The 26,491-nt window shown below is 42.1% G+C and overlaps 1 protein-coding gene and 5 gene segments (V, D, J or C); 4 read left to right on the top strand and 2 right to left on the bottom strand.

Annotated features, from left to right (window-relative positions):
* The window catches only part of LOC118286156, a 29,512-nt gene extending 17,110 nt beyond the window's left edge, over positions 1–12,402 (bottom strand). Inside the window, 2 exon segments of the V gene segment in view lie at positions 11,301–11,622; positions 11,712–12,402. Of these exon segments, the coding sequence occupies positions 11,301–11,622; positions 11,712–11,766 (377 nt within the window).
* LOC118286155 overlaps positions 1–13,719 on the top strand; it is a 28,967-nt gene extending 15,248 nt beyond the window's left edge. Inside the window, 2 exon segments of the V gene segment in view lie at positions 12,430–12,467; positions 13,123–13,719. Coding sequence covers positions 12,430–12,467; positions 13,123–13,445 — 361 coding nt within the window.
* Positions 683–11,289, bottom strand: slc1a8b (solute carrier family 1 member 8b). Its single transcript, XM_035610345.2, has 11 exons — positions 9,295–11,289; positions 7,673–7,752; positions 6,702–6,917; positions 4,736–4,778; positions 4,403–4,616; positions 3,818–3,917; positions 2,789–3,022; positions 2,507–2,701; positions 2,280–2,414; positions 1,991–2,186; positions 683–1,511 (listed from the first exon to the last, which is right to left on the bottom strand). Exons 1-11 carry the CDS (start codon positions 9,457–9,459, stop codon positions 1,365–1,367), a joined length of 1,725 nt encoding a protein of 574 aa, XP_035466238.1. The 5' UTR covers positions 9,460–11,289; the 3' UTR covers positions 683–1,364.
* Positions 13,720–18,122: 4,403 nt separating the features above from the next.
* On the top strand, positions 18,123–19,523 carry LOC124851037 (the record flags this gene model as incomplete). The annotated part of the segment is given in 2 exon segments: positions 18,123–18,327; positions 18,983–19,523. Coding segments are annotated over 2 exon segments (528 nt in total), but the record flags the coding sequence as incomplete, so codon positions are not given.
* A 1,525-nt stretch (positions 19,524–21,048) lies between these two features.
* On the top strand, positions 21,049–22,449 carry LOC124851036 (the record flags this gene model as incomplete). The annotated part of the segment is given in 2 exon segments: positions 21,049–21,253; positions 21,909–22,449. Coding segments are annotated over 2 exon segments (528 nt in total), but the record flags the coding sequence as incomplete, so codon positions are not given.
* A 1,525-nt stretch (positions 22,450–23,974) lies between these two features.
* Positions 23,975–25,375, top strand: LOC124851035 (the record flags this gene model as incomplete). The annotated part of the segment is given in 2 exon segments: positions 23,975–24,179; positions 24,835–25,375. Coding segments are annotated over 2 exon segments (528 nt in total), but the record flags the coding sequence as incomplete, so codon positions are not given.
* Between the last annotated feature and the right edge of the window lie 1,116 nt (positions 25,376–26,491).

Here is a 26,491-nt window from a genome sequence, read left to right as displayed (position 1 = left end):
CAGCTGATCACATGGTGCGGGCCCAGTCGTGACCTCCTGAGACCAGATGGTGGCGCCACGTCCGCACATTTTTACCTGAACTTTGGAAGTAACATCAACAGGGGAACAATTCTTCTTTTTTTAAGCATGGAGAGAAAAAATACCTTCACCTTAATCTCTTTGAAAACAAGTTAAAACAGTTTCCCAGAGAATCTTTTAGATAGAGGATTCCTAACAAATGTAAATCTTAATCACATCAGTGGCAATGAGTTTCAAGCCATTGTCCTGACCAACAGAAGCCATTTGGGAGTTCAAACTTCGACATGTGACCTCCTGGAACTCAGCCTCCATACCAACAAGTGGGTCTTTAATATCACAATAATAAATCCTAAAGCTCCAGTGTGTAATTTTTTAGAATTAATTAAAGCATTAATTTTTTTTGTAGCTTAAATGAAGTTAAAGCGAAACATTTTGACACTGTACCGCGTTCAATTTGGACTTTTCTTATTGCGCTAACATCCTTTTATGTAATTGTGACAGTATATATACTAAAAATACTAAAAACTCTTAATATCTCTTGTCTTTCCGTGTGTTGTCTGGTCAAGGCAGGGATAACCCCCGGGTTGGCAAACACTGCATCTCACAGTCCTATACCCACTTTTGCAGAATTCTCAGAATCATGAAGGACTAACATGAATTGTGAGTGCATCCATTTTTTTTTTAATTTAGAAAACATCATCAACACAATTAAAGCATGAAGTATAAAAACATCATATTCTTCTTTGTACTACAATAATGAACATATTTGTGCGAATGTTGCTTTAATGTCCGTCTGTAAATACCGTATATCTAACAATGGAGTCACCTGAAGAAAATGAATTTGATTAATTTGAGTCTATCACTTTTTGATGTCTTGAAGTCTTTCCAGGCTCTCAGTGTCATTTCCACAACTGACATCAGGTTAAGGCAACTCATAACCTTGACTTCCGTCCGAACCTGCAATCAAACCTCCTGTAGGACACGCCCCCCCCCCGGGAACGTCCAGCTGACATAAATCACCCAATGCACATATTGCAAAACGCCATCGTGTCTGTAGGGTGCGTTCAAACAATATTTTAAATGCATCTCCTCACAACTCCCGTCATCCTGTCAAAAACGACCGGAGACACACGGTGCACGTCAAGTAATGGAGGTTTTTCCGTTTTCGGCATGGCACCAATCCATTTAGGGATTTTTTTCTTACACTCTCACACCGCAACATACTCAATCTTTGGTCTCATTTGGGATGGAAACCTAAGTGGATTTTTAGGGGCCTCAGATGACGGCCCCTTTGACCCCCGAGGGGTGAATCTGGCTCACTGTAGAAGGCGGCATCCCCCTCGCTCTCAGACTTGGCAGAGGTTGTAGCAGGCCACAGGCCTCTCTATCACGTGGTCCCCGTCCACCTCGAACACGTAATCGCAGCGGTGAGCGATCAGAGGAGCGTCGGACATCGCCACGCTCTGGTTACCGAAGGAGATCACCGTGTCTCTCTGTGCGGGGGAGGCAAACAGCGGCACGGTTAGTTGAGACTGTGGAAAGTCGTTCTCAAAGGTTGGATTTTTCTGATGTTAGAACACGAATCACGATCACATTTTGGAAACGCGTAACTCCACACGTTCGGATGCATGAACAGAAATAACTAAAGGGTCAAATATGATGTGATAGTAACACAGGGTTACACAAATGTCTCACTACAAGTGCTCTCTGGCTTTTCTTAACCTGCATCAAAGTCCATATCCCGAGTGAGGGTGTTAACATGCTGATGTTAGCATTTAGCGCCAAGTACTTTTGTGTCCCAGTCATACAGAGCTGATAGCCATGACTGGAGACTTCTCTTTTCTCGAAATGTTTCTTTGATAGTTGCCTAATATTCAATATTATGATTTAAAAATAAACAAACATTTTCCTGACTAGTTTTCAGAGGATTCATATAACCTGAACAAATAGAAATGATCCTCCTCATCCTCACCCGCTGCGGGCCACCGCCATTGTTGGCGGGAGCAGTGTCGGCAGAAGCGGTGTCGGTAGAAGTGGCGTTGGCGGCTTTGGCGGCTTTTGCGGCGGCGGCTGCGGCTGCTTTCTCAAAGTCCTTCTTGCATATGTGAGCCATAATCCCCGCGGCTAAGGCATCGCCGAGAACATTGATCATGGTCCGGAAGCGATCGCTGAGAAAAAAAAGATGGAAGATCGTTTACACGCCGTCCCGCCAAATAGCCACTGACGCTCCCCGCGGGATTATCATTTTGAATGGAACTCACAGAACCCAGTCGATGGCCACAATCAGCGAGATGTCAGCAGGCGGTAACCCCACCGAGGTCAGGACAATCACCATGGTAACCAGACCCGCTTGAGGTATCCCAGCTGCCCCGATGCTGGCTGCCGTCGCTGTTATACTGGTGAGACATGAGCCAAGATGTTACAGCCGTTTTCCACTCCACAAACCCAACCGCGGCAGGAGGACGGTGAGTCCGGCGTCTGTTCTCACCTAATGGTGACCAGCTGGCCAAAGTCCAAGTCGTACTCATTGACCTGTGCGATAAAGATGGCCGCCACTGCCTCGTACAGCGCCGTCCCGTCCATGTTGATGGTCGCACCCACCGGCAGCACGAAGCGAGCGATCTGCCGGTCCACTCCGCAGTTCTCCAGAAGACACTTCATGGTGATTGGCAGAGTGGCCGAGCTGCAAGAGGAAGAAGGCCAAAGATGTGCACGGACGTACTCGTTGGACAAACTGGGCTACATCTAGATGGCTGGAATATCCTCGTACCTGGATGATGTGGCCAGTGCAATGACGAGAGCCTGCAGCAGCCCTCTGATGTAAGGGAAGGGGTTTTTGCGGGTGAAGAAGTAGTAGAACAGAGGCAGCAGGATGAGGCCGTGCACAAACAGACCGGACAGCACCGTGATGAAGTACATGCCCAGCTTCTCTCCCAGGTGAGCAGGGTCGTGCATGTCCAGAATCTTCCCGGCCACAAGGAACACAATACCGAAGGGGAAGTACCTGCACAGGAGGAACGATATTACGATAACGAAATTATGGTAAATGGACTGCATTTATATAGCCCCTTTTCTCGTCTTGGTGACCACCCAACAGTCGTATTCACATTCAACACACACATACCTACAGCGCTTCTGTACACATTTGCTTCTATGTCTTGCCCAAGGACACATTGGCACGTGGACCGAAGGAGCCGGGGATCAAACAATCAACCTTACAGTTAGTGGACGGCCTGCTCTACCTCCTGAGCCACAGCCGCCCATGACTGTGGACTGAGACGTTCAAAGGCCGCAGATGTGAGTAATGTCTGGATGTATGTCCACATAATTCCAACACTCATACGTTATACACTGTATAATAGACTGTGCGATGCTGTACACCAACCAGGTGTGTTTCTATATATGAACAGGGGCGTTTCAAGGGACTTTAGGGGCCCCAGGCAAAAGGGACCTGAAGGGGCCTACATCAAAACCGGGGGCCTCGTCGGAGGGTTTTGGACCATGGTGTCGATTCACATTCACGAATTTAAGGGGGTTCTAAGTTGCTCTAGATAAACTCAATCAGCTTTATTCTTGGGGGGGGGGGGCTTTCAGGTCAGGGGCAGCCAGGCAATTGCCTGCGTCACCGGTGACTTTAAGTGACCCTAAGTTGTTGTGTGAGATTTATTTTTAGACATAATCTGGCTCTACTCTGTGAACTGTTCGTAGTCTGTTTCCTTTGGATGTATGTGCGTGAGGCAGAAGTGTTTATTTGAAAGTGTGTGTGTGTGTGAGAGAGAGTGAGAAGGCGCCGACTTACCACATCGCCGCGTTAATTATCTTCATGACGCACTCGTTGATGCACTGGCACACGTTGACCAGTGGCGCGCCACGTTCTCCCATCTTCCCCAGCAGCAGACCTGGGAACAGATTCAAGTTCTCATAACCTGTTTATACTTTTATCTATCCCTTTTTCCCCATTACATTTATCTGAGAGCTGCAGTGACTGTTTACTTTTTAGATAAATATTTTGAAAAGAATACATCTCTGAATCGACTTAGTGGCCCTGTACAAAAAAGGTCACAGAGGCCTTTTGTCATGTATGAGATGTCCATGAGATGTTTGCACCACTTTTCCTTCTAGGAGGTTTAAAAAAAACCTGAGACCCCAAATTTGTCTAATATTCCCCCCCCCCCCCCAAAAAAGCTAAAATAAGAGAAAACGGATTTGTGTAGCAGACCTGGCAACCCAAAATTGTATCATGCATGAATGTAATAATGACTTTACAGTACAACTGGAAAAAATAAACCTTCAAGGAGGCGGATTCATTTGAAAGTATTACCGTAAAGATTATGCTCAATTAAGTATAATCAAGTATAATCCAATAACGAGTGGGTGGTCTTACCCATGGTGGCCGAGAAGATGACGATACCCAGCACATTCATGCCCTTGCTCGTACTGGGCACCATCTTGTACTTGATGTCGGGTGCAGGGGTGATCTCCAGGAAGACCGGGTGGCCCAGGCTAGGGTTGTGGTAGTCGGGCATGACATACACATAGTTGGCCTGAGACTCTTTCACATTAGCGCTTTGCACGATGGGAACCAAATCTGTCCGGTACTGGGGTTGGACGAAAAGAGCACAACAGCGGGGATCTGTCAATATGTCGATGTTGAACACTGAGTGAATGAAGAGCATCTTACAGTCCAACTGTGAGTTTCCTCCTTCTGTCCACTCACCTGCTGAAAAGTCGCCTCAATTAGATTCGACGGGATCATGTTCCTGTGAAAGACGGTGCACAGACAAATACAGTATGTCAAATGGTGTCCGTAGAGAAACAGCATGGCAAATGTTTTTTTTTTTGTTTTTTTGATTCTCCTCGCCTGCCTCACCACGTCTGTAAACTCTACCCTCTGTTGTCTTCTTAAATCTACTAACTGTAACATCTGCGTTTGTGTCAGTACTGCACCGCTTTTTCAACAAATCTGCAAACCATCAAAACTTGCCAAACTCTATCTGCAGTTGAAGAACATTTGACATGACTGAAAGCTCCAGAGCGAACAGAACATGTTCTTTGGTCAACAGTTTTTATGTTGAACCGTATGTGAAAGGCTTATAAAAAATGTCTCTCTCCTGGTACAATCTGAGCTGACTGCAGTGTAGTAATGTTCATACGTCATGAATTACTGCGTTGGGGAATGTATTTAAGATGCACGGAGCTACAAGATTCAAAAGAGGTTTAGGCTGAATTTCTGATCATTGTCATGTTAGAAATTACACACTGATAATACGAGATTAGTCCCACAGTGTCTGAATGTGGCTGGATAATAATCCTTAATATTGGAATGAAACCACCCGACAGTATATGAAAAAGGAGCATGCTCCACTTTTGAGCAGCTACAATGGTAAAATGCTTCTATATGAATTATTGACGTGATAAACAGGAGCATTAACAGCGACAGGCCCCTCAAAGTCCAGGGGGACCGGCAGCTCCCTGTGCTGGGACATTTGTGATGTGTGCACAGGATACAGCACAGTGCGTCAATGACACTGAACCCCAGGCGCCGAGCTCGTCGAACGCGCAAGAGGACTGAAAACAGCCACGGATACACACCGGGCCGCGGCACTCCAAAATAATCGGGTTTAAGAGGAAAGTATTAGTGGATCCCTGGCGTGAATTGCCCTGCAGTAAGCCCGAGCGCACACGCACACGCGCACACACACACACACACACACACACGGGGGGCCTGCAGACGCAATCTCACAGAGCGCAACATTGCACAAGGACCTTCTGAGAAAGTGCAGGATTAACAGATCACAATTAAGTGTCTCCCTATTCTTAGCTCACCTGCCGCATGGGAATGACGCTGCAAATATCTTACCAGCACTTAATAACTGGTTTTAATGCAACCCCACTCACAAAAAGAGAGTTCACCATCAGATGTACGATTTGACTCGTGATGTCCTGTGAACTATGGAAATGTGTTGTCACGTCATATCTTGTGGAGTCCTCAACACTTGTCAGAACAAACGTTTCAGGACGCTTCAGCCGCTGAGGATTTTTCGGGGATTTCTGCTAAAGCTGTTAACGCCACGCGTCTCTTTGTCAGGGAGCTTCCTGCTCCTGAGGAATTGACACGTCGTGAACGGGATCTGCACTGGATCCAATTGGGTCTCAACTGGGTTTTTTTCTTTTCTTCCGGGGGCGTTAACTGGCGTTGCAGTGCAAATCTTAACCCTGGACAACACTAATAAGATTGAGGTGGAAAATCTTGAATCTCTGGAAAATCCCATGAGGGGGGGACTGGAGGTGGACATTACTCTTTCCATTGAGATCTTAAATCTAAAAACAGCACCACTGCCACTGCTGATGGAAAAATCGCCTTCGCAACACGCAACAAATTGAAGAAAGTACTAATTTGGTTTCTTCTTTAACTATAATATCCTTTTATGAAACGCCGAAGAGGAAGAAAATTCAACCTAGTGGATAAAACGAATAGACGATCTGTATTCCAAGCTTCTATCCATTCTCTGGCAGCGATGGTTGGTCCACCACTTTGGTCCAGGGAAGGGAAGAACTAATTCAAACCGTGTGTGACTCAATATATTCTTTTGTCTGTTACTTCAACAGCGAGGTCAGAGCAGCAAGTAGAGCTGATTGGCTCTAGTGATCCAACCGCCACGTTCGCAAAGTGTGACGTTCACCTGATGAGGTCCAGCAGAGCGTCAGCGGAGGTCATGACCGGCCCCGAGCTCGCGTGGTGACCGTCTTTCTCCGAGCCTGTCCCCGGGTGAATGATGAGCACCAGCACGATGCCGACGATGACGGCGATGAAGGTCGTCCACAGGTAGTAGGTGATGGTCAGGACCCCCAGCCGGCCGCTCGCCCTCGTGTCCATGGCTGACAGGCCGGACATGAGACTGGATGGGAGAAACGGGACGTGTGAAAAGCTGTTTGTTTTGTTTAAAAAAAGGTGTCAATAAAAAGGTGTGGCATGGGTTGATTAATACATTTAGCAATTTATAGAAAAAAATTGATATTTGGGGGGAAATTCTGGAGTAATAATAAAACACATTTACTGTTTATATTCATATAAAAGATCCATTTGGAAGATATCTTTAGATATAATCATGAATTATGTGAGTTGAATTATGAAAATTCCTAATTTAAAGGTAAATCAGTTGTTGCAGACGTATTCTTCATTCGCATTTGAGATGTTTTTCTCTCGTTAAAATCATCAAGTAGATTACATTAGATTTGAAGACTCTGGGGGGAAAGAGGAGCGAATGATGTGGAGCAGTTTTCTTCCGGATCAGATTGAAAGTCAGCATCTTGTATGGATGCAGCATTAATTGTTTTTGCTAATGAACCACCAACATTTCCCCCCCTCACCTCTAAAGAAAGAGTTTCTTCTTTGAGAATGAAAATCGATCATCGGATACCAATATTGTTTTCGTCCAGAATTGCAGGTGACAGGAAAAGAACACACACAAAACATCCCTTACTTATGTGAGGGATTGTTTGGGTGATGGTTAATTTTACAGTCGTAATCTTTATCTGCTGGTATGGGAGGATTTCATGGACCCTCTCTGACAGAATTAAACAGCTTCAGCAAACAAATTGTGTGTCCGCAGCTGTGGTTTGAGTTTCTAATGCAGGTGATAACTTCTCTCACCTGGAGGTGATGAGCGGCAGAATCAACATCTTTAGCATCCTCATCAGCAGCTCTCCAGGGAAGGAGAAGTAGATCTTGGCCTGTGTCAGACAAAAAAAACAAAAAAAACTTCGCTTTTCATACTGTAATGTCCAACATTACATCCTAAAGCTGAAAATCATGTCAAGTGTATTTGTGCAATATTAAGTGTAGTAATAAATCTGATACTGAGTAAATTCATTTTGTTCCATGTTTGATGCCTCCCAAGGACTTGCAACTGTAAATGTTCCATGGTTATTATTCTTATTCTTATTATTATATTGTTGTTGTTTTTGTTGTTTTGGAGTCACAACCTGGATAAGAACGATGCACAAATCTGTTTTGCAAATTGATTTACTGTTGATGTCGTAAAAATACACTTCAGGTCTTATTAAAGATTATGATCTCTACACTCAACACAAAATGTTTTACCTAGCCTCTGATTGTGATTTGATTTCTCTTTTTACATTTTATGAAGTGGGTTAATGAGGATCATATTGGTTTTGTTTAAATTAAAATCAAACACAACCCTCTTTTAGATCATATTGCCAAACGATTTCTGTGTTACTTATCTCTCTCCTTTGACTCACATGTAAATATATTTTCAATAGCTCAATTACAAGCCTTTATTGATTTGATTTCAATATCTAATCGTCACAAACTTCCACTATACAAGTGAAATTAAGCGGGGGTAGGGCTGATTTTGTTGAGTGAATTGTTCAGCACAGTTAAGTTGTTTAAGATCAAATGAAGGAGATCCACGTCAAACATGTCATCTTGTTTCTGAATCACACAACGCTCATTTCTGATTAATATCGGAGTCAGCATACTAATGACAAGATTGTTCACGTTTCCACCCGGCAGGTAGAGCAACTTATTTTGGAAAAGCCCCGCTTGTGTTGCGCAATTTCTTTTAATTGCTTGGGCGGATGAGGATGCAGCATGTTTTGCATGCTGCTGCGGGGTCAGAGGTCACATTCCTGAGCACACTGGACACTAATCACTGACTCAGACTGTCTCCGATTAGAGCATCTTACATCACAGTCGGAGCGCGTTTGCCCTTCACCCAGACGTTGGAACCTCTCTGGATTATTCGTTGAAAAAAACTTTGATGAGCAAAAAAATAATCATGAAATAATGAATTCATTGAAGTAAAAAGTAATTTTTACTTTGGCCACGTGTGGAAACAAGCTGTAAACACACATTGACATGTCACTATCTCATACTGCAAACAGTTGCCTTTTCTTTCTTTTTTAACATTCATCTTGATTTATTTCATCTCTTTTAGCTTTGTTTTGTTCTCCAGTAAGTCCTGCGAGAAATGTCAGGCTCTTTAGCTGCTGAATTCTCCCTGGTGATCTCCAGCTACTTGCCGACTGTGCATGTCTACAACTTTTTGCTGGATAGGGTTATAACTATAATAATGATAATTCTCTATGGTTTCATGCAGACAGTCATTTGTCTTATTGGTTATAGCAGCTATTGCTTGCACATCCTCTAACATTTTTTTGTTTTTGCCAGATTTTCTGCTTCCACTCTCACTATTAAAGCTTCAGTGCAGGACAAGTTAAAAACGTCCCGACTGGATATCCGTTCATCCATACCTGCGTGGACAGGTTGAACGACCGCAGGAGGAATCCGAGCACGCAGCCCGTCACCACAGCAAAGACCGAGAGCGTCAGAAGGCCGTTCCTCTTGCAGTAGTCCGTCACATACTCCCGGATTTTCAGCGACACCACTCTCTTCATAAACTTCTTCAGCGCCCCCATCGTGGTTTTACACTCGGTCCGTATCCCAGCAGATCCACCCCCCCCACTCCCCTCGGGAGTGACTGCAGATACACGGATCTCTCGTGGGGCCGGTGAGGTTGACCAGTGTGTATCCCACAAGGCGGAGGGCGGCGCCGCGGATCTGATCAAATGTGGCGCTCGTCTCACACTGACGAGCTCACCCAAGTCTGAGAGAGAGGAAGTGTAGACTGGCTGATTCCTGGTAAAGTGCAGCCTAAAGGGATTATCCCTATCCGCTGGCACAGAGGCTCCCTCGCAGCCACTCAGGCTTATTAAAGAGGCTGAAGACAAGTCCTCAGCACAGATTAGCTCCACCGTTCATAGATCATTATGAGTTACAGTATTACTACCCACCTCCAAGTCGTCCCGTTCGTTAAACAGGTGCTTGCACTTTGACCTCTGGACAAAGTCAAGCAACTTTTTAACGAATGGCTCGTTGGTCCCACATCCTCCAATCAATCATGTTTTTTGGTTATGTAGAAGGTTGAAAGTTATATATATTAAAAAAAGTCATCAAAACAAGACAGAAGCTGCAGTGATGAGTGACATCTGCAGATCTAGATCTACGCGGCCCCCTTTTTGCATACATGACCGCTGATTCCTTTGTTGCTTTCTACAGAGAAAGGATGACGGCGGACCGCGGCTTTCGCCACGTGTACGCAAAGCGACTGAACTGTGCAGGCGGGATTACCAGGGGGGGGGGCGGACGCCGAGGCAACACACCACAGTTCTCAGTCCTCTGTGTTCAGGAGCACGTCCTGACACTGTGCGTGTCCTATGATCTGACCATGACGTGAGGGTGTGTCCTCTGCTCAGGGGTCAGGGCGTGCACGGACAGGCCCTCAATGTCAACACTTGGCATGAACACGGAGGCGTCGGCGTGGACTTGAAACACGCAGGTCGGCGAGGGGACAGTGTTGTTTGCGTGCCTCGTTAATTCAGTTGCCGCCGTGAGTCTTCTGATGTCACTGTGTCCATCCTGATCCGGGAACAGATCCAAACTTGACAATCTCTCCTGTCTGTGCCCACGTCACCTGTGACCAATCCAATAACGTTTTAATCCTCGTCTTCAACCAAACGCCGCCTCTATTGTTTTCCTTTAACTTCCTAACAACAGCAACAAAAAGGCCCTGCAGGAAGGAGTCGGCTGATGAATCATATTTATTCGAACCAGTTTTCATTTGCAATCAAATGCAATAGTCACTGAGACATTTCAAGGGAGGGAGGATTCATCCTCTGGGGACTCTAAATGGCTGTAAGTTGCTGCGACAATTAACCTGTAAAACCTGCCGTGAAACGTAGTATTTTTCCTTAAAAATGGAAAAGGAGAATGTAGCAGAAAGCGGGAATTCTCTCGTGCACCACCTCATCATGAACGTACTAACCGCAAGTACAGCACTTGAGTAATTTTATTTCGTATACATTCAGGGAGAAAATAGTTTTATGTTTTTCTCCTCTGTGGAAATAAGAAATGCTCAGGGCAAAATAATATGCAAATATTAGTTTCGCTACATGAATTTGTAATAACAGAGGCGAAATAGCGTAATGAAATGCAAAGCAGTTATTCTGCTAATATATATTTTAAAAAATCAACAAAACCTTTTATAAGCTTTTTCTAACCTCTATAATTTTAGGTCTGGGAGATTCAGTGTCATGTATCTTTATACGAATGTGAGTCTGCGTTAGTTCGTGCTTGGCGAGGTTACTGTCGGCTCTGTGTCCACTGGTCTGTGTCACAGTCTCTTCCTGCTGCAGCAGCTCAGTGTCTCTGCAGTCTGACTGGGGGAGGTTTTTGTACGACTGTAATTCACCGTGTCGACACATCTGCTCCGTTTATTAAATGGATACTCTTGCAGTAGTAAACTGCTGCATCTTCAGTCTGAACTCCACCGATGGTCAGAGAGAAGTCAGAGCTGCTTCCGCTGCCACTGAACCGAGCTGGTGTTCCCGAATGTCTTGTGCTCCCTTTTCTTATTAGGAGCTTTGGGGTCTGTCCAGGTTTCTGTTGGTACCAGAACATACACGGAGCACCACCACCACACGTTGCAACAGCAGAGCTGGTTTTACAGGTCAGAGTGACAGTGGATCCTGGAGTAGATGTCACTTCTGGAGGCTGAGTCACAGTCACCTGGCCGCTGCATCCTGTAGACAAAAAAACACCCAAATCATTGATTTATCAGCAGAGAGAAGAGAGAGGACAGGCAGCACGTCGTGTTGCTGAGCGAGAGAACCTGTGAAGCTGCAGCAGGCCAGCGTCCAGATGAGGATGGTGACGATGAGAGTCATGGTGGTTTGTGGTTTCTGCTGTGTCGACGTGACGGGTCTGAGTCCTGCAGCGCTGAACTCACAGGACTATAAACCTTCTCAGTTCACTGGAGGGTCAGCTGACGATGCAAAGCCTCCACTCTATGGAAATGAACAGACTGAAGGCAACGTGTGACACAAAACCAGGAGCATCACTACTTGGATTTACAACATCTATATATGATCTTATTGGAATAAAAGGAAATATTAATATTAGAAGTGCAGTTGAGGATTTAATGACCGGTTTGTATACACTGTTATTGGTATGATTTATCTGTTTGCCTTTAATGTAATAACACAGTCTCTTGCCGATAAATAAATTACAGCTATGATTAATTGTGAGTTTGTAAACTATTAATATTAAAGTACACTGTTCATTTAACTGTGAAAAAAATTGGGGGAAAAAAAGATTTAATAGACAAAAGGATTAATTAGTTCTTTATCTATGTGTAGGAAACTAATGAAACTTGAAAAAAATTAAATAATTTATGTTTATTTTCCTTCCATATCCGCAAAATACTTGAAGTAAAAAGGAAGATGTTTTCTGTGTTATTTGAAGAAGCAGAGGTTGTTGTCAGTGGATAGATGCTCGTTCACAGCGCAGGAGGTTTTTGTACGGCCACATAATGACTTTGTGTCACTGTGGTACACTTTCGGTGGAGGAACCAAACTCATCCTTGACTGTAAGTACCAGAGATTTTTTACTTTGTACAAAATATAGCATTTATAACTTTTCTCAAATATTGAATGCGACTTTGATTAAATTCAGTTTTTCAATAGAGTTGGTAATTTTTGCCATTTATGAAGCAAAGCTGATCACATTGTCTGCTCAAAACTATTGGACAGTAAAATGTTCGGTCTTCTAACCAAACTTAATTTTGTTTTTATTATTTTAAAAAAAAGAACAACATGATTTTAAATCTGCTCTGGTTTCCCGTTGAAAAAAACATGGTTTTATCAGTAAATGCAGCTCAGCTTTGTGTTCACGGTTCATGTCGTGACGAGGAAGTGAAAGAAACAGATGATTCTAACTGTTTTCACACGAGAGTTTCAGCTCTGTGAGTTTAAACAGAAGAAAAAATCACCACAGGGACGAGTTATTCACTGTCACACTTTATGAAACAAATATGAAGATGTCGTCAATAATCATTATCAGTGAACCTCTGTAGTTACAGTGACACTTGAACCCTATAGCTGATGGTTTGATACTGAGTGATTCATGAGTTCAGCAGTAGAACAAGTTCTTCTGTTTTATCATATAAAACACAAGAAATCACCTTGTATGTCATTTTCCCTCATTCTCATTCCTTTGCCTCTCCTCCCCCTCCTCTCCTCCAGCGGGTGTGGTGCGGCCCACCCTGACCGTCCTCCCCCCCTCCAGTGAAGAGCTGAAGAAGGACAGTGTCACACTGGTGTGTCTGGCCAGCGGGGGCTTCCCCTCAGCCTGGAGCCTGGCCTGGAAGGTGGGGGGCAGCAGCAGCTCCTCAGGGGTGTCACGCAGCCTGGCCCTCCTGGGGAGCGGCGGCCACTACAGCTGGAGCAGCACCCTGAGCCTCCCTGCAGACCAGTGGAGGAAGGCGGGCTCAGTGAGCTGTGAGGCCAGTCTGACTGGACAGAGCCCTGTCACTCAAACCCTGGACCCTGACCGCTGCTCAGAGTAGAGCTCCATCAACACTTCCTGTGTGATATGATATTCATCCTTTGATAGAAATCATGGTGAAGCTACAGATCTCCTCTTATCAGATATAGTCTGCAGGTTTTTACAACTTTCTTCTGTGTATTAGTGTCTATGTTGTTTTCACAAATCTGATCATCTGCATATTCTGCTTCATGTTCTTATTAGTTTTCATTCCATTAAAAACTTTTTATTCATTAAAAATATGACGCCAACATTCAATCATCATTCAATAAAACGTTTTGTTATAATAAATCAAAGTCTTTGTATTTCTTGTAACAATATATATGTAATGATTCTAGTTTCAGACCTGATGATATACTGACCGTACAAGAGAAGTTTCAGTTTTATTACTTTTTTCACATTTCAATAGAGAAAACTACCTTTTAAGTATTATTTTTTCAATCTTAAACAATAAACTGGAGCTCTTTTGTTTCTGTTTGGACTTTTGTTAGATCAGATTCACTCAGCAACTTCAGTCCAAGAATAATGTTGTTGTCTTTTTTAAACGGAGATGATTATAAAAATAAAAAAAAAACTATGTGGAGTTTGTTTCAGTTGAGTTTAGGTTCATTGTGCTTGAGGACTCTTGTGTTGTGTTCACTGGACCAGTTCATCTCTTCACAGTCTCTTCAGCAGCCCTGTGCACCTGCAGCAGGCCAGTTTCACTTCAGTCAAACTGAAGGAGGTTTTTGTACGACTCTGAATCACTGTGTGAACACTCCACCACCATGATAACCTGAGCAGTAGTAATCTCCAACATCTTCAGCCTGAACGCCACTGATGGTTAAGGTATAGTCAGAACCAGATCTACTGCCACTGAATCGAGACGGAGTTCCTGAGTATAGTGTTGATGCGTAGTATATAAGGAGCTCGGGAGCCTGTCCAGGTTTCTGAAGGTACCAACTGAGGTCAGCACCAATGTCTGAACTCCCTCTGGCTCGGATGTTCACAGTCCCTCCAAGACTAACAGACTTGGATGTGTCAGTCTGAGTCAGAAATTTGTTGGCAGACGACTCTGAAATGAGAAATTAAAAGGCATCAGAAGAAATTCTTTATTAGCACATGGAGATAAATAAAAAAACATATTTTTAGCAAAAAAAAGATCAGAATCTCTCACCCTGACTCAGGAATCCCAGCAAGACAAACAAAGTTACTGGCAACTTCATCCTGGTGCAGTTTTCAGTGTGAGTGTGTGAAAACGGTTCAGACTCTTTGCGACATAAGAATTTAAACTCTGAGGAGCAGTGATGCATCAGACTCATGCAAAATACTCTGAAGAATGCAAACACACACCTGTTGATGTGAAACAGAAGAGGCAGAGTTCATCTCCTCCTGGATCATTGGACCGTTATAAGTCTGTGTAGAAAAGTGGAACAAAATGCTTTTATTTGCGAAATATGACATGGTTCTTATTCTGTGTGACTTAGTCTCATTAACAGGTACATGCTCTCCTCTGAGGACATTTGGTAACTTCTATTTGAATTTATTATTGCTGCTGTTATTTTTCGTAATTCGTCATCCTGATTGCCTTTAACTTATTGACAGTTTCCTGCAGACTTATAAATTACAGTTATGCTTAATGTGAGTTTGTAAATTATGAATATTGAAATACACTGTTTATTTAACTGTGTATAAACCAAAAATGGTTTTGGAAAAAATATTAAAAGACAAAAGACTTTAAGGAGACGTTATTGTTTATCTATCTAGATGTAGGAAAGTTATGAAATTTAAAAAAAAAGAAGTCATATTTATTTTCCTTCCTTATCTGCAAAATACTTGAAGAAAAAAGGGAGATGTTTTCTGTGTTATTTGAAACAGCAGAGGTTGTTGTCAGTGGATAGATGCTCGTTCACAGCGCAGGAGGTTTTTGTACGGCCACATAATGACTTTGTGTCACTGTGGGTCACTTTCGGTGGAGGAACCAAACTCATCCTTGACTGTAAGTACCAGAGATTTTTACTTTGTACAAAATATAGCATTTATAACTTTGATCAAATATTGAATGAGACTTTGAATATGTTCAGTTGTGTTAATATATTTGGTTAATTTTTGCCGTTTATGAAGCAAAGCTGATCACATTGTCTGCTCAGAAATCTTGGACAGTAAAATGTTCGGTCTTCTAGCCAAACTTCATTTTGTTTTTATTATTTAAAACAAAGAACAATATTGATTTGAAATCTGATCTGGTTTCCCGTTGAACAAAAACAAGGTTTTATCAGTAAACGCAGCTCAGCTTTGTGTTCACGATTCATGTCGTGACGAGGAAGTGATAGAAACAGATGATTCTAACTGTTTTCACATGAGAGTTTCAGCTCTGTGAGTTTAAACAGAAGAAAATCACCACAGGGACGAGTTATTCACTGTCACACTTTATGAAACAAATATGAAGATGTCGTCAATAATCATTATCAGTGAACCTCTGTAGTTACAGTGACACTTGAACCCTGTAGCTGATGGTTTGATACTGAGTGATTGATGAGTTCAGCAGTAGAACAAGTTCTTCTGTTTTATCATATAAAACACAAGAAATCACCTTGTATGTCATTTTCCCTCGTTCTCATTCCTTTGCCTCTCCTCCCCCTCCTCTCCTCCAGCGGGTGTGGTGCGGCCCACCCTGACCGTCCTCCCCCCCTCCAGTGAAGAGCTGAAGAAGGACAGTGTCACACTGGTGTGTCTGGCCAGCGGGGGCTTCCCCTCAGCCTGGAGCCTGGCCTGGAAGGTGGGGGGCAGCAGCAGCTCCTCAGGGGTGTCACGCAGCCTGGCCCTCCTGGGGAGCGGCGGCCACTACAGCTGGAGCAGCACCCTGAGCCTCCCTGCAGACCAGTGGAGGAAGGCGGGCTCAGTGAGCTGTGAGGCCAGTCTGACTGGACAGAGCCCTGTCACTCAAACCCTGGACCCTGACCGCTGCTCAGAGTAGAGCTCCATCAACACTTCCTGTGTGATATGATATTCATCCTTTGATAGAAATCATGGTGAAGCTACAGATCTCCTCTTATCAGATATAGTCTGCAGGTTTTTACAACTTTCTTCTGTGTATTAGTGTCTATGTTGTTTTCACAAATCTGATCATCTGCATATTCTGCTTCATGTTCTTATTAGTTTTCATTCCATTAAAAACTTTTTATTCATTAAAAATATGACCCCAACATTCAATCATCATTCAATAAAACGTTTTGTTATAATAAATCAAAGTCTTTGTTTTTCTTGTAACAATATATATGTAATGATTCTAGTTTCAGACCTGATGATATACTGACAGTACAAGAGAAGTTTCAGTTTTATTACTCTTTTCACATTTCAATAGAGAAAACTACATTTTAAGTATTATTTTTTCAATCTTAAACAATAAATTGGAGCTCTTTTGTTTCTCTTGGGATTTTTGTTAGATCAGATTCACTCAGTAACTTCAGTCCAAGAATAATGTTGTTTTAGATGGAGCTGATTATGAAAATAAAATAAAACTATGTGGAGTTTGTTTCAGTTGAGTTTAGGTTCATTGTGCTTGAGGACTCTTTTGTTGTGATCACTGCACCAGTTCATCTCTTCACAGTCTCTTCAGCAGCCCTGTGCACCTGCAGCAGGCCAGTTTCACTTCAGTCAAACTGAAGGAGGTTTTTGTACGACTCTGAATCACTGTGTGAACACTCCACCACCATGAGCACCAAAGCAGAAGTAATCTCCAACATCTTCAGCCTGAACGCCACTGATGGTTAAGGTATAGTCAGAACCAGATCTACTGCCACTGAATCGAGACGGAGTTCCTGAGTTTAGTCTTGATGCTTTGTATATAAGGAGCTCGGGAGCTTGTCCAGGTTTCTGAAGGTACCAACTGAGGTCAGCACCAATGTCTGAACTCCCTCTGGCTCGGATGTTCACAGTCCCTCCAAGACTAACAGACTTGGATGTGTCAGTCTGAGTCAGAAATTGGTTGGCAGACGACTCTGAAATGAGAAATTAAAAGGCATCAGAAGAAATTCTTTATTAGCACATGGAGATAAATAAAAAAACATATTTTTAGCAAAAAAAAGATCAGAATCTCTCACCCTGACTCAGGAATCCCAGCAAGACAAACAAAGTTACTGGCAACTTCATCCTGGTGCAGTTTTCAGTGTGAGTGTGTGAAAACGGTTCAGACTCTTTGCGACATAAGAATTTAAACTCTGAGGAGCAGTGATGCATCAGACTCATGCAAAATACTCTGAAGAATGCAAACACACACCTGTTGATGTGAAACAGAAGAGGCAGAGTTCATCTCCTCCTGGATCATTGGACCGTTATAAGTCTGTGTAGAAAAGTGGAACAAAATGCTTTTATTTGCGAAATATGACATGGTTCTTATTCTGTGTGACTTAGTCTCATTAACAGGTACATGCTCTCCTCTGAGGACATTTGGTAACTTCTATTTGAATTTATTATTGCTGCTGTTATTTTTCGTAATTCGTCATCCTGATTGCCTTTAACTTATTGACAGTTTCCTGCAGACTTATAAATTACAGTTATGCTTAATGTGAGTTTGTAAATTATGAATATTGAAATACACTGTTTATTTAACTGTGTATAAACCAAAAATGGTTTTGGAAAAAATATTAAAAGACAAAAGACTTTAAGGAGACGTTATTGTTTATCTATCTAGATGTAGGAAAGTTATGAAATTTAAAAAAAAAGAAGTCATATTTATTTTCCTTCCTTATCTGCAAAATACTTGAAGAAAAAAGGGAGATGTTTTCTGTGTTATTTGAAACAGCAGAGGTTGTTGTCAGTGGATAGATGCTCGTTCACAGCGCAGGAGGTTTTTGTACGGCCACATAATGACTTTGTGTCACTGTGGGTCACTTTCGGTGGAGGAACCAAACTCATCCTTGACTGTAAGTACCAGAGATTTTTACTTTGTACAAAATATAGCATTTATAACTTTGATCAAATATTGAATGAGACTTTGAATATGTTCAGTTGTGTTAATATATTTGGTTAATTTTTGCCGTTTATGAAGCAAAGCTGATCACATTGTCTGCTCAGAAATCTTGGACAGTAAAATGTTCGGTCTTCTAGCCAAACTTCATTTTGTTTTTATTATTTAAAACAAAGAACAATATTGATTTGAAATCTGATCTGGTTTCCCGTTGAACAAAAACAAGGTTTTATCAGTAAACGCAGCTCAGCTTTGTGTTCACGATTCATGTCGTGACGAGGAAGTGATAGAAACAGATGATTCTAACTGTTTTCACATGAGAGTTTCAGCTCTGTGAGTTTAAACAGAAGAAAATCACCACAGGGACGAGTTATTCACTGTCACACTTTATGAAACAAATATGAAGATGTCGTCAATAATCATTATCAGTGAACCTCTGTAGTTACAGTGACACTTGAACCCTGTAGCTGATGGTTTGATACTGAGTGATTGATGAGTTCAGCAGTAGAACAAGTTCTTCTGTTTTATCATATAAAACACAAGAAATCACCTTGTATGTCATTTTCCCTCGTTCTCATTCCTTTGCCTCTCCTCCCCCTCCTCTCCTCCAGCGGGTGTGGTGCGGCCCACCCTGACCGTCCTCCCCCCCTCCAGTGAAGAGCTGAAGAAGGACAGTGTCACACTGGTGTGTCTGGCCAGCGGGGGCTTCCCCTCAGCCTGGAGCCTGGCCTGGAAGGTGGGGGGCAGCAGCAGCTCCTCAGGGGTGTCACGCAGCCTGGCCCTCCTGGGGAGCGGCGGCCACTACAGCTGGAGCAGCACCCTGAGCCTCCCTGCAGACCAGTGGAGGAAGGCGGGCTCAGTGAGCTGTGAGGCCAGTCTGACTGGACAGAGCCCTGTCACTCAAACCCTGGACCCTGACCGCTGCTCAGAGTAGAGCTCCATCAACACTTCCTGTGTGATATGATATTCATCCTTTGATAGAAATCATGGTGAAGCTACAGATCTCCTCTTATCAGATATAGTCTGCAGGTTTTTACAACTTTCTTCTGTGTATTAGTGTCTATGTTGTTTTCACAAATCTGATCATCTGCATATTCTGCTTCATGTTCTTATTAGTTTTCATTCCATTAAAAACTTTTTATTCATTAAAAATATGACCCCAACATTCAATCATCATTCAATAAAACGTTTTGTTATAATAAATCAAAGTCTTTGTTTTTCTTGTAACAATATATATGTAATGATTCTAGTTTCAGACCTGATGATATACTGACAGTACAAGAGAAGTTTCAGTTTTATTACTCTTTTCACATTTCAATAGAGAAAACTACATTTTAAGTATTATTTTTTCAATCTTAAACAATAAATTGGAGCTCTTTTGTTTCTCTTGGGATTTTTGTTAGATCAGATTCACTCAGTAACTTCAGTCCAAGAATAATGTTGTTTTAGATGGAGCTGATTATGAAAATAAAATAAAACTATGTGGAGTTTGTTTCAGTTGAGTTTAGGTTCATTGTGCTTGAGGACTCTTTTGTTGTGATCACTGCACCAGTTCATCTCTTCACAGTCTCTTCAGCAGCCCTGTGCACCTGCAGCAGGCCAGTTTCACTTCAGTCAAACTGAAGGAGGTTTTTGTACGACTCTGAATCACTGTGTGAACACTCCACCACCATGAGCACCAAAGCAGAAGTAATCTCCAACATCTTCAGCCTGAACGCCACTGATGGTTAAGGTATAGTCAGAACCAGATCTACTGCCACTGAATCGAGACGGAGTTCCTGAGTTTAGTCTTGATGCTTTGTATATAAGGAGCTCGGGAGCTTGTCCAGGTTTCTGAAGGTACCAACTGAGGTCAGCACCAATGTCTGAACTCCCTCTGGCTCGGATGTTCACAGTCCCTCCAAGACTAACAGACTTGGATGTGTCAGTCTGAGTCAGAAATTGGTTGGCAGACGACTCTGAAATGAGAAATTAAAAGGCATCAGAAGAAATTCTTTATTAGCACATGGAGATAAATAAAAAAACATATTTTTAGCAAAAAAAAGATCAGAATCTCTCACCCTGACTCAGGAATCCCAGCAAGACAAACAAAGTTACTGGCAACTTCATCCTGGTGCAGTTTTCAGTGTGAGTGTGTGAAAACGGTTCAGACTCTTTGCGACATAAGAATTTAAACTCTGAGGAGCAGTGATGCATCAGACTCATGCAAAATACTCTGAAGAATGCAAACACACACCTGTTGATGTGAAACAGAAGAGGCAGAGTTCATCTCCTCCTGGATCATTGGACCGTTATAAGTCTGTGTAGAAAAGTGGAACAAAATGCTTTTATTTGCGAAATATGACATGGTTCTTATTCTGTGTGACTTAGTCTCATTAACAGGTACATGCTCTCCTCTGAGGACATTTGGTAACTTCTATTTGAATTTATTATTGCTGCTGTTATTTTTCGTAATTCGTCATCCTGATTGCCTTTAACTTATTGACAGTTTCCTGCAGACTTATAAATTACAGTTATGCTTAATGTGAGTTTGTAAATTATGAATATTGAAATACACTGTTTATTTAACTGTGTATAAACCAAAAATGGTTTTGGAAAAAATATTAAAAGACAAAAGACTTTAAGGAGACGTTATTGTTTATCTATCTAGATGTAGGAAAGTTATGAAATTTAAAAAAAAAGAAGTCATATTTATTTTCCTTCCTTATCTGCAAAATACTTGAAGAAAAAAGGGAGATGTTTTCTGTGTTATTTGAAACAGCAGAGGTTGTTGTCAGTGGATAGATGCTCGTTCACAGCGCAGGAGGTTTTTGTACGGCCACATAATGACTTTGTGTCACTGTGGGTCACTTTCGGTGGAGGAACCAAACTCATCCTTGACTGTAAGTACCAGAGATTTTTACTTTGTACAAAATATAGCATTTATAACTTTGATCAAATATTGAATGAGACTTTGAATATGTTCAGTTGTGTTAATATATTTGGTTAATTTTTGCCGTTTATGAAGCAAAGCTGATCACATTGTCTGCTCAGAAATCTTGGACAGTAAAATGTTCGGTCTTCTAGCCAAACTTCATTTTGTTTTTATTATTTAAAACAAAGAACAATATTGATTTGAAATCTGATCTGGTTTCCCGTTGAACAAAAACAAGGTTTTATCAGTAAACGCAGCTCAGCTTTGTGTTCACGATTCATGTCGTGACGAGGAAGTGATAGAAACAGATGATTCTAACTGTTTTCACATGAGAGTTTCAGCTCTGTGAGTTTAAACAGAAGAAAATCACCACAGGGACGAGTTATTCACTGTCACACTTTATGAAACAAATATGAAGATGTCGTCAATAATCATTATCAGTGAACCTCTGTAGTTACAGTGACACTTGAACCCTGTAGCTGATGGTTTGATACTGAGTGATTGATGAGTTCAGCAGTAGAACAAGTTCTTCTGTTTTATCATATAAAACACAAGAAATCACCTTGTATGTCATTTTCCCTCGTTCTCATTCCTTTGCCTCTCCTCCCCCTCCTCTCCTCCAGCGGGTGTGGTGCGGCCCACCCTGACCGTCCTCCCCCCCTCCAGTGAAGAGCTGAAGAAGGACAGTGTCACACTGGTGTGTCTGGCCAGCGGGGGCTTCCCCTCAGCCTGGAGCCTGGCCTGGAAGGTGGGGGGCAGCAGCAGCTCCTCAGGGGTGTCACGCAGCCTGGCCCTCCTGGGGAGCGGCGGCCACTACAGCTGGAGCAGCACCCTGAGCCTCCCTGCAGACCAGTGGAGGAAGGCGGGCTCAGTGAGCTGTGAGGCCAGTCTGACTGGACAGAGCCCTGTCACTCAAACCCTGGACCCTGACCGCTGCTCAGAGTAGAGCTCCATCAACACTTCCTGTGTGATATGATATTCATCCTTTGATAGAAATCATGGTGAAGCTACAGATCTCCTCTTATCAGATATAGTCTGCAGGTTTTTACAACTTTCTTCTGTGTATTAGTGTCTATGTTGTTTTCACAAATCTGATCATCTGCATATTCTGCTTCATGTTCTTATTAGTTTTCATTCCATTAAAAACTTTTTATTCATTAAAAATATGACCCCAACATTCAATCATCATTCAATAAAACGTTTTGTTATAATAAATCAAAGTCTTTGTTTTTCTTGTAACAATATATATGTAATGATTCTAGTTTCAGACCTGATGATATACTGACAGTACAAGAGAAGTTTCAGTTTTATTACTCTTTTCACATTTCAATAGAGAAAACTACATTTTAAGTATTATTTTTTCAATCTTAAACAATAAATTGGAGCTCTTTTGTTTCTCTTGGGATTTTTGTTAGATCAGATTCACTCAGTAACTTCAGTCCAAGAATAATGTTGTTTTAGATGGAGCTGATTATGAAAATAAAATAAAACTATGTGGAGTTTGTTTCAGTTGAGTTTAGGTTCATTGTGCTTGAGGACTCTTTTGTTGTGATCACTGCACCAGTTCATCTCTTCACAGTCTCTTCAGCAGCCCTGTGCACCTGCAGCAGGCCAGTTTCACTTCAGTCAAACTGAAGGAGGTTTTTGTACGACTCTGAATCACTGTGTGAACACTCCACCACCATGAGCACCAAAGCAGAAGTAATCTCCAACATCTTCAGCCTGAACGCCACTGATGGTTAAGGTATAGTCAGAACCAGATCTACTGCCACTGAATCGAGACGGAGTTCCTGAGTTTAGTCTTGATGCTTTGTATATAAGGAGCTCGGGAGCTTGTCCAGGTTTCTGAAGGTACCAACTGAGGTCAGCACCAATGTCTGAACTCCCTCTGGCTCGGATGTTCACAGTCCCTCCAAGACTAACAGACTTGGATGTGTCAGTCTGAGTCAGAAATTGGTTGGCAGACGACTCTGAAATGAGAAATTAAAAGGCATCAGAAGAAATTCTTTATTAGCACATGGAGATAAATAAAAAAACATATTTTTAGCAAAAAAAAGATCAGAATCTCTCACCCTGACTCAGGAATCCCAGCAAGACAAACAAAGTTACTGGCAACTTCATCCTGGTGCAGTTTTCAGTGTGAGTGTGTGAAAACGGTTCAGACTCTTTGCGACATAAGAATTTAAACTCTGAGGAGCAGTGATGCATCAGACTCATGCAAAATACTCTGAAGAATGCAAACACACACCTGTTGATGTGAAACAGAAGAGGCAGAGTTCATCTCCTCCTGGATCATTGGACCGTTATAAGTCTGTGTAGAAAAGTGGAACAAAATGCTTTTATTTGCGAAATATGACATGGTTCTTATTCTGTGTGACTTAGTCTCATTAACAGGTACATGCTCTCCTCTGAGGACATTTGGTAACTTCTATTTGAATTTATTATTGCTGCTGTTATTTTTCGTAATTCGTCATCCTGATTGCCTTTAACTTATTGACAGTTTCCTGCAGACTTATAAATTACAGTTATGCTTAATGTGAGTTTGTAAATTATGAATATTGAAATACACTGTTTATTTAACTGTGTATAAACCAAAAATGGTTTTGGAAAAAATATTAAAAGACAAAAGACTTTAAGGAGACGTTATTGTTTATCTATCTAGATGTAGGAAAGTTATGAAATTTAAAAAAAAAGAAGTCATATTTATTTTCCTTCCTTATCTGCAAAATACTTGAAGAAAAAAGGGAGATGTTTTCTGTGTTATTTGAAACAGCAGAGGTTGTTGTCAGTGGATAGATGCTCGTTCACAGCGCAGGAGGTTTTTGTACGGCCACATAATGACTTTGTGTCACTGTGGGTCACTTTCGGTGGAGGAACCAAACTCATCCTTGACTGTAAGTACCAGAGATTTTTACTTTGTACAAAATATAGCATTTATAACTTTGATCAAATATTGAATGAGACTTTGAATATGTTCAGTTGTGTTAATATATTTGGTTAATTTTTGCCGTTTATGAAGCAAAGCTGATCACATTGTCTGCTCAGAAATCTTGGACAGTAAAATGTTCGGTCTTCTAGCCAAACTTCATTTTGTTTTTATTATTTAAAACAAAGAACAATATTGATTTGAAATCTGATCTGGTTTCCCGTTGAACAAAAACAAGGTTTTATCAGTAAACGCAGCTCAGCTTTGTGTTCACGATTCATGTCGTGACGAGGAAGTGATAGAAACAGATGATTCTAACTGTTTTCACATGAGAGTTTCAGCTCTGTGAGTTTAAACAGAAGAAAATCACCACAGGGACGAGTTATTCACTGTCACACTTTATGAAACAAATATGAAGATGTCGTCAATAATCATTATCAGTGAACCTCTGTAGTTACAGTGACACTTGAACCCTGTAGCTGATGGTTTGATACTGAGTGATTGATGAGTTCAGCAGTAGAACAAGTTCTTCTGTTTTATCATATAAAACACAAGAAATCACCTTGTATGTCATTTTCCCTCGTTCTCATTCCTTTGCCTCTCCTCCCCCTCCTCTCCTCCAGCGGGTGTGGTGCGGCCCACCCTGACCGTCCTCCCCCCCTCCAGTGAAGAGCTGAAGAAGGACAGTGTCACACTGGTGTGTCTGGCCAGCGGGGGCTTCCCCTCAGCCTGGAGCCTGGCCTGGAAGGTGGGGGGCAGCAGCAGCTCCTCAGGGGTGTCACGCAGCCTGGCCCTCCTGGGGAGCGGCGGCCACTACAGCTGGAGCAGCACCCTGAGCCTCCCTGCAGACCAGTGGAGGAAGGCGGGCTCAGTGAGCTGTGAGGCCAGTCTGACTGGACAGAGCCCTGTCACTCAAACCCTGGACCCTGACCGCTGCTCAGAGTAGAGCTCCATCAACACTTCCTGTGTGATATGATATTCATCCTTTGATAGAAATCATGGTGAAGCTACAGATCTCCTCTTATCAGATATAGTCTGCAGGTTTTTACAACTTTCTTCTGTGTATTAGTGTCTATGTTGTTTTCACAAATCTGATCATCTGCATATTCTGCTTCATGTTCTTATTAGTTTTCATTCCATTAAAAACTTTTTATTCATTAAAAATATGACCCCAACATTCAATCATCATTCAATAAAACGTTTTGTTATAATAAATCAAAGTCTTTGTTTTTCTTGTAACAATATATATGTAATGATTCTAGTTTCAGACCTGATGATATACTGACAGTACAAGAGAAGTTTCAGTTTTATTACTCTTTTCACATTTCAATAGAGAAAACTACATTTTAAGTATTATTTTTTCAATCTTAAACAATAAATTGGAGCTCTTTTGTTTCTCTTGGGATTTTTGTTAGATCAGATTCACTCAGTAACTTCAGTCCAAGAATAATGTTGTTTTAGATGGAGCTGATTATGAAAATAAAATAAAACTATGTGGAGTTTGTTTCAGTTGAGTTTAGGTTCATTGTGCTTGAGGACTCTTTTGTTGTGATCACTGCACCAGTTCATCTCTTCACAGTCTCTTCAGCAGCCCTGTGCACCTGCAGCAGGCCAGTTTCACTTCAGTCAAACTGAAGGAGGTTTTTGTACGACTCTGAATCACTGTGTGAACACTCCACCACCATGAGCACCAAAGCAGAAGTAATCTCCAACATCTTCAGCCTGAACGCCACTGATGGTTAAGGTATAGTCAGAACCAGATCTACTGCCACTGAATCGAGACGGAGTTCCTGAGTTTAGTCTTGATGCTTTGTATATAAGGAGCTCGGGAGCTTGTCCAGGTTTCTGAAGGTACCAACTGAGGTCAGCACCAATGTCTGAACTCCCTCTGGCTCGGATGTTCACAGTCCCTCCAAGACTAACAGACTTGGATGTGTCAGTCTGAGTCAGAAATTGGTTGGCAGACGACTCTGAAATGAGAAATTAAAAGGCATCAGAAGAAATTCTTTATTAGCACATGGAGATAAATAAAAAAACATATTTTTAGCAAAAAAAAGATCAGAATCTCTCACCCTGACTCAGGAATCCCAGCAAGACAAACAAAGTTACTGGCAACTTCATCCTGGTGCAGTTTTCAGTGTGAGTGTGTGAAAACGGTTCAGACTCTTTGCGACATAAGAATTTAAACTCTGAGGAGCAGTGATGCATCAGACTCATGCAAAATACTCTGAAGAATGCAAACACACACCTGTTGATGTGAAACAGAAGAGGCAGAGTTCA

Source organism: Scophthalmus maximus, chromosome 15 (genome assembly GCF_022379125.1).
Source record: "Scophthalmus maximus strain ysfricsl-2021 chromosome 15, ASM2237912v1, whole genome shotgun sequence".
Lineage (NCBI taxonomy): Eukaryota > Metazoa > Chordata > Actinopteri > Pleuronectiformes > Scophthalmidae > Scophthalmus > Scophthalmus maximus.
Note: the sequence above shows the minus strand (reverse complement) of the source record. Positions and strands in the feature narration are given on the sequence as shown.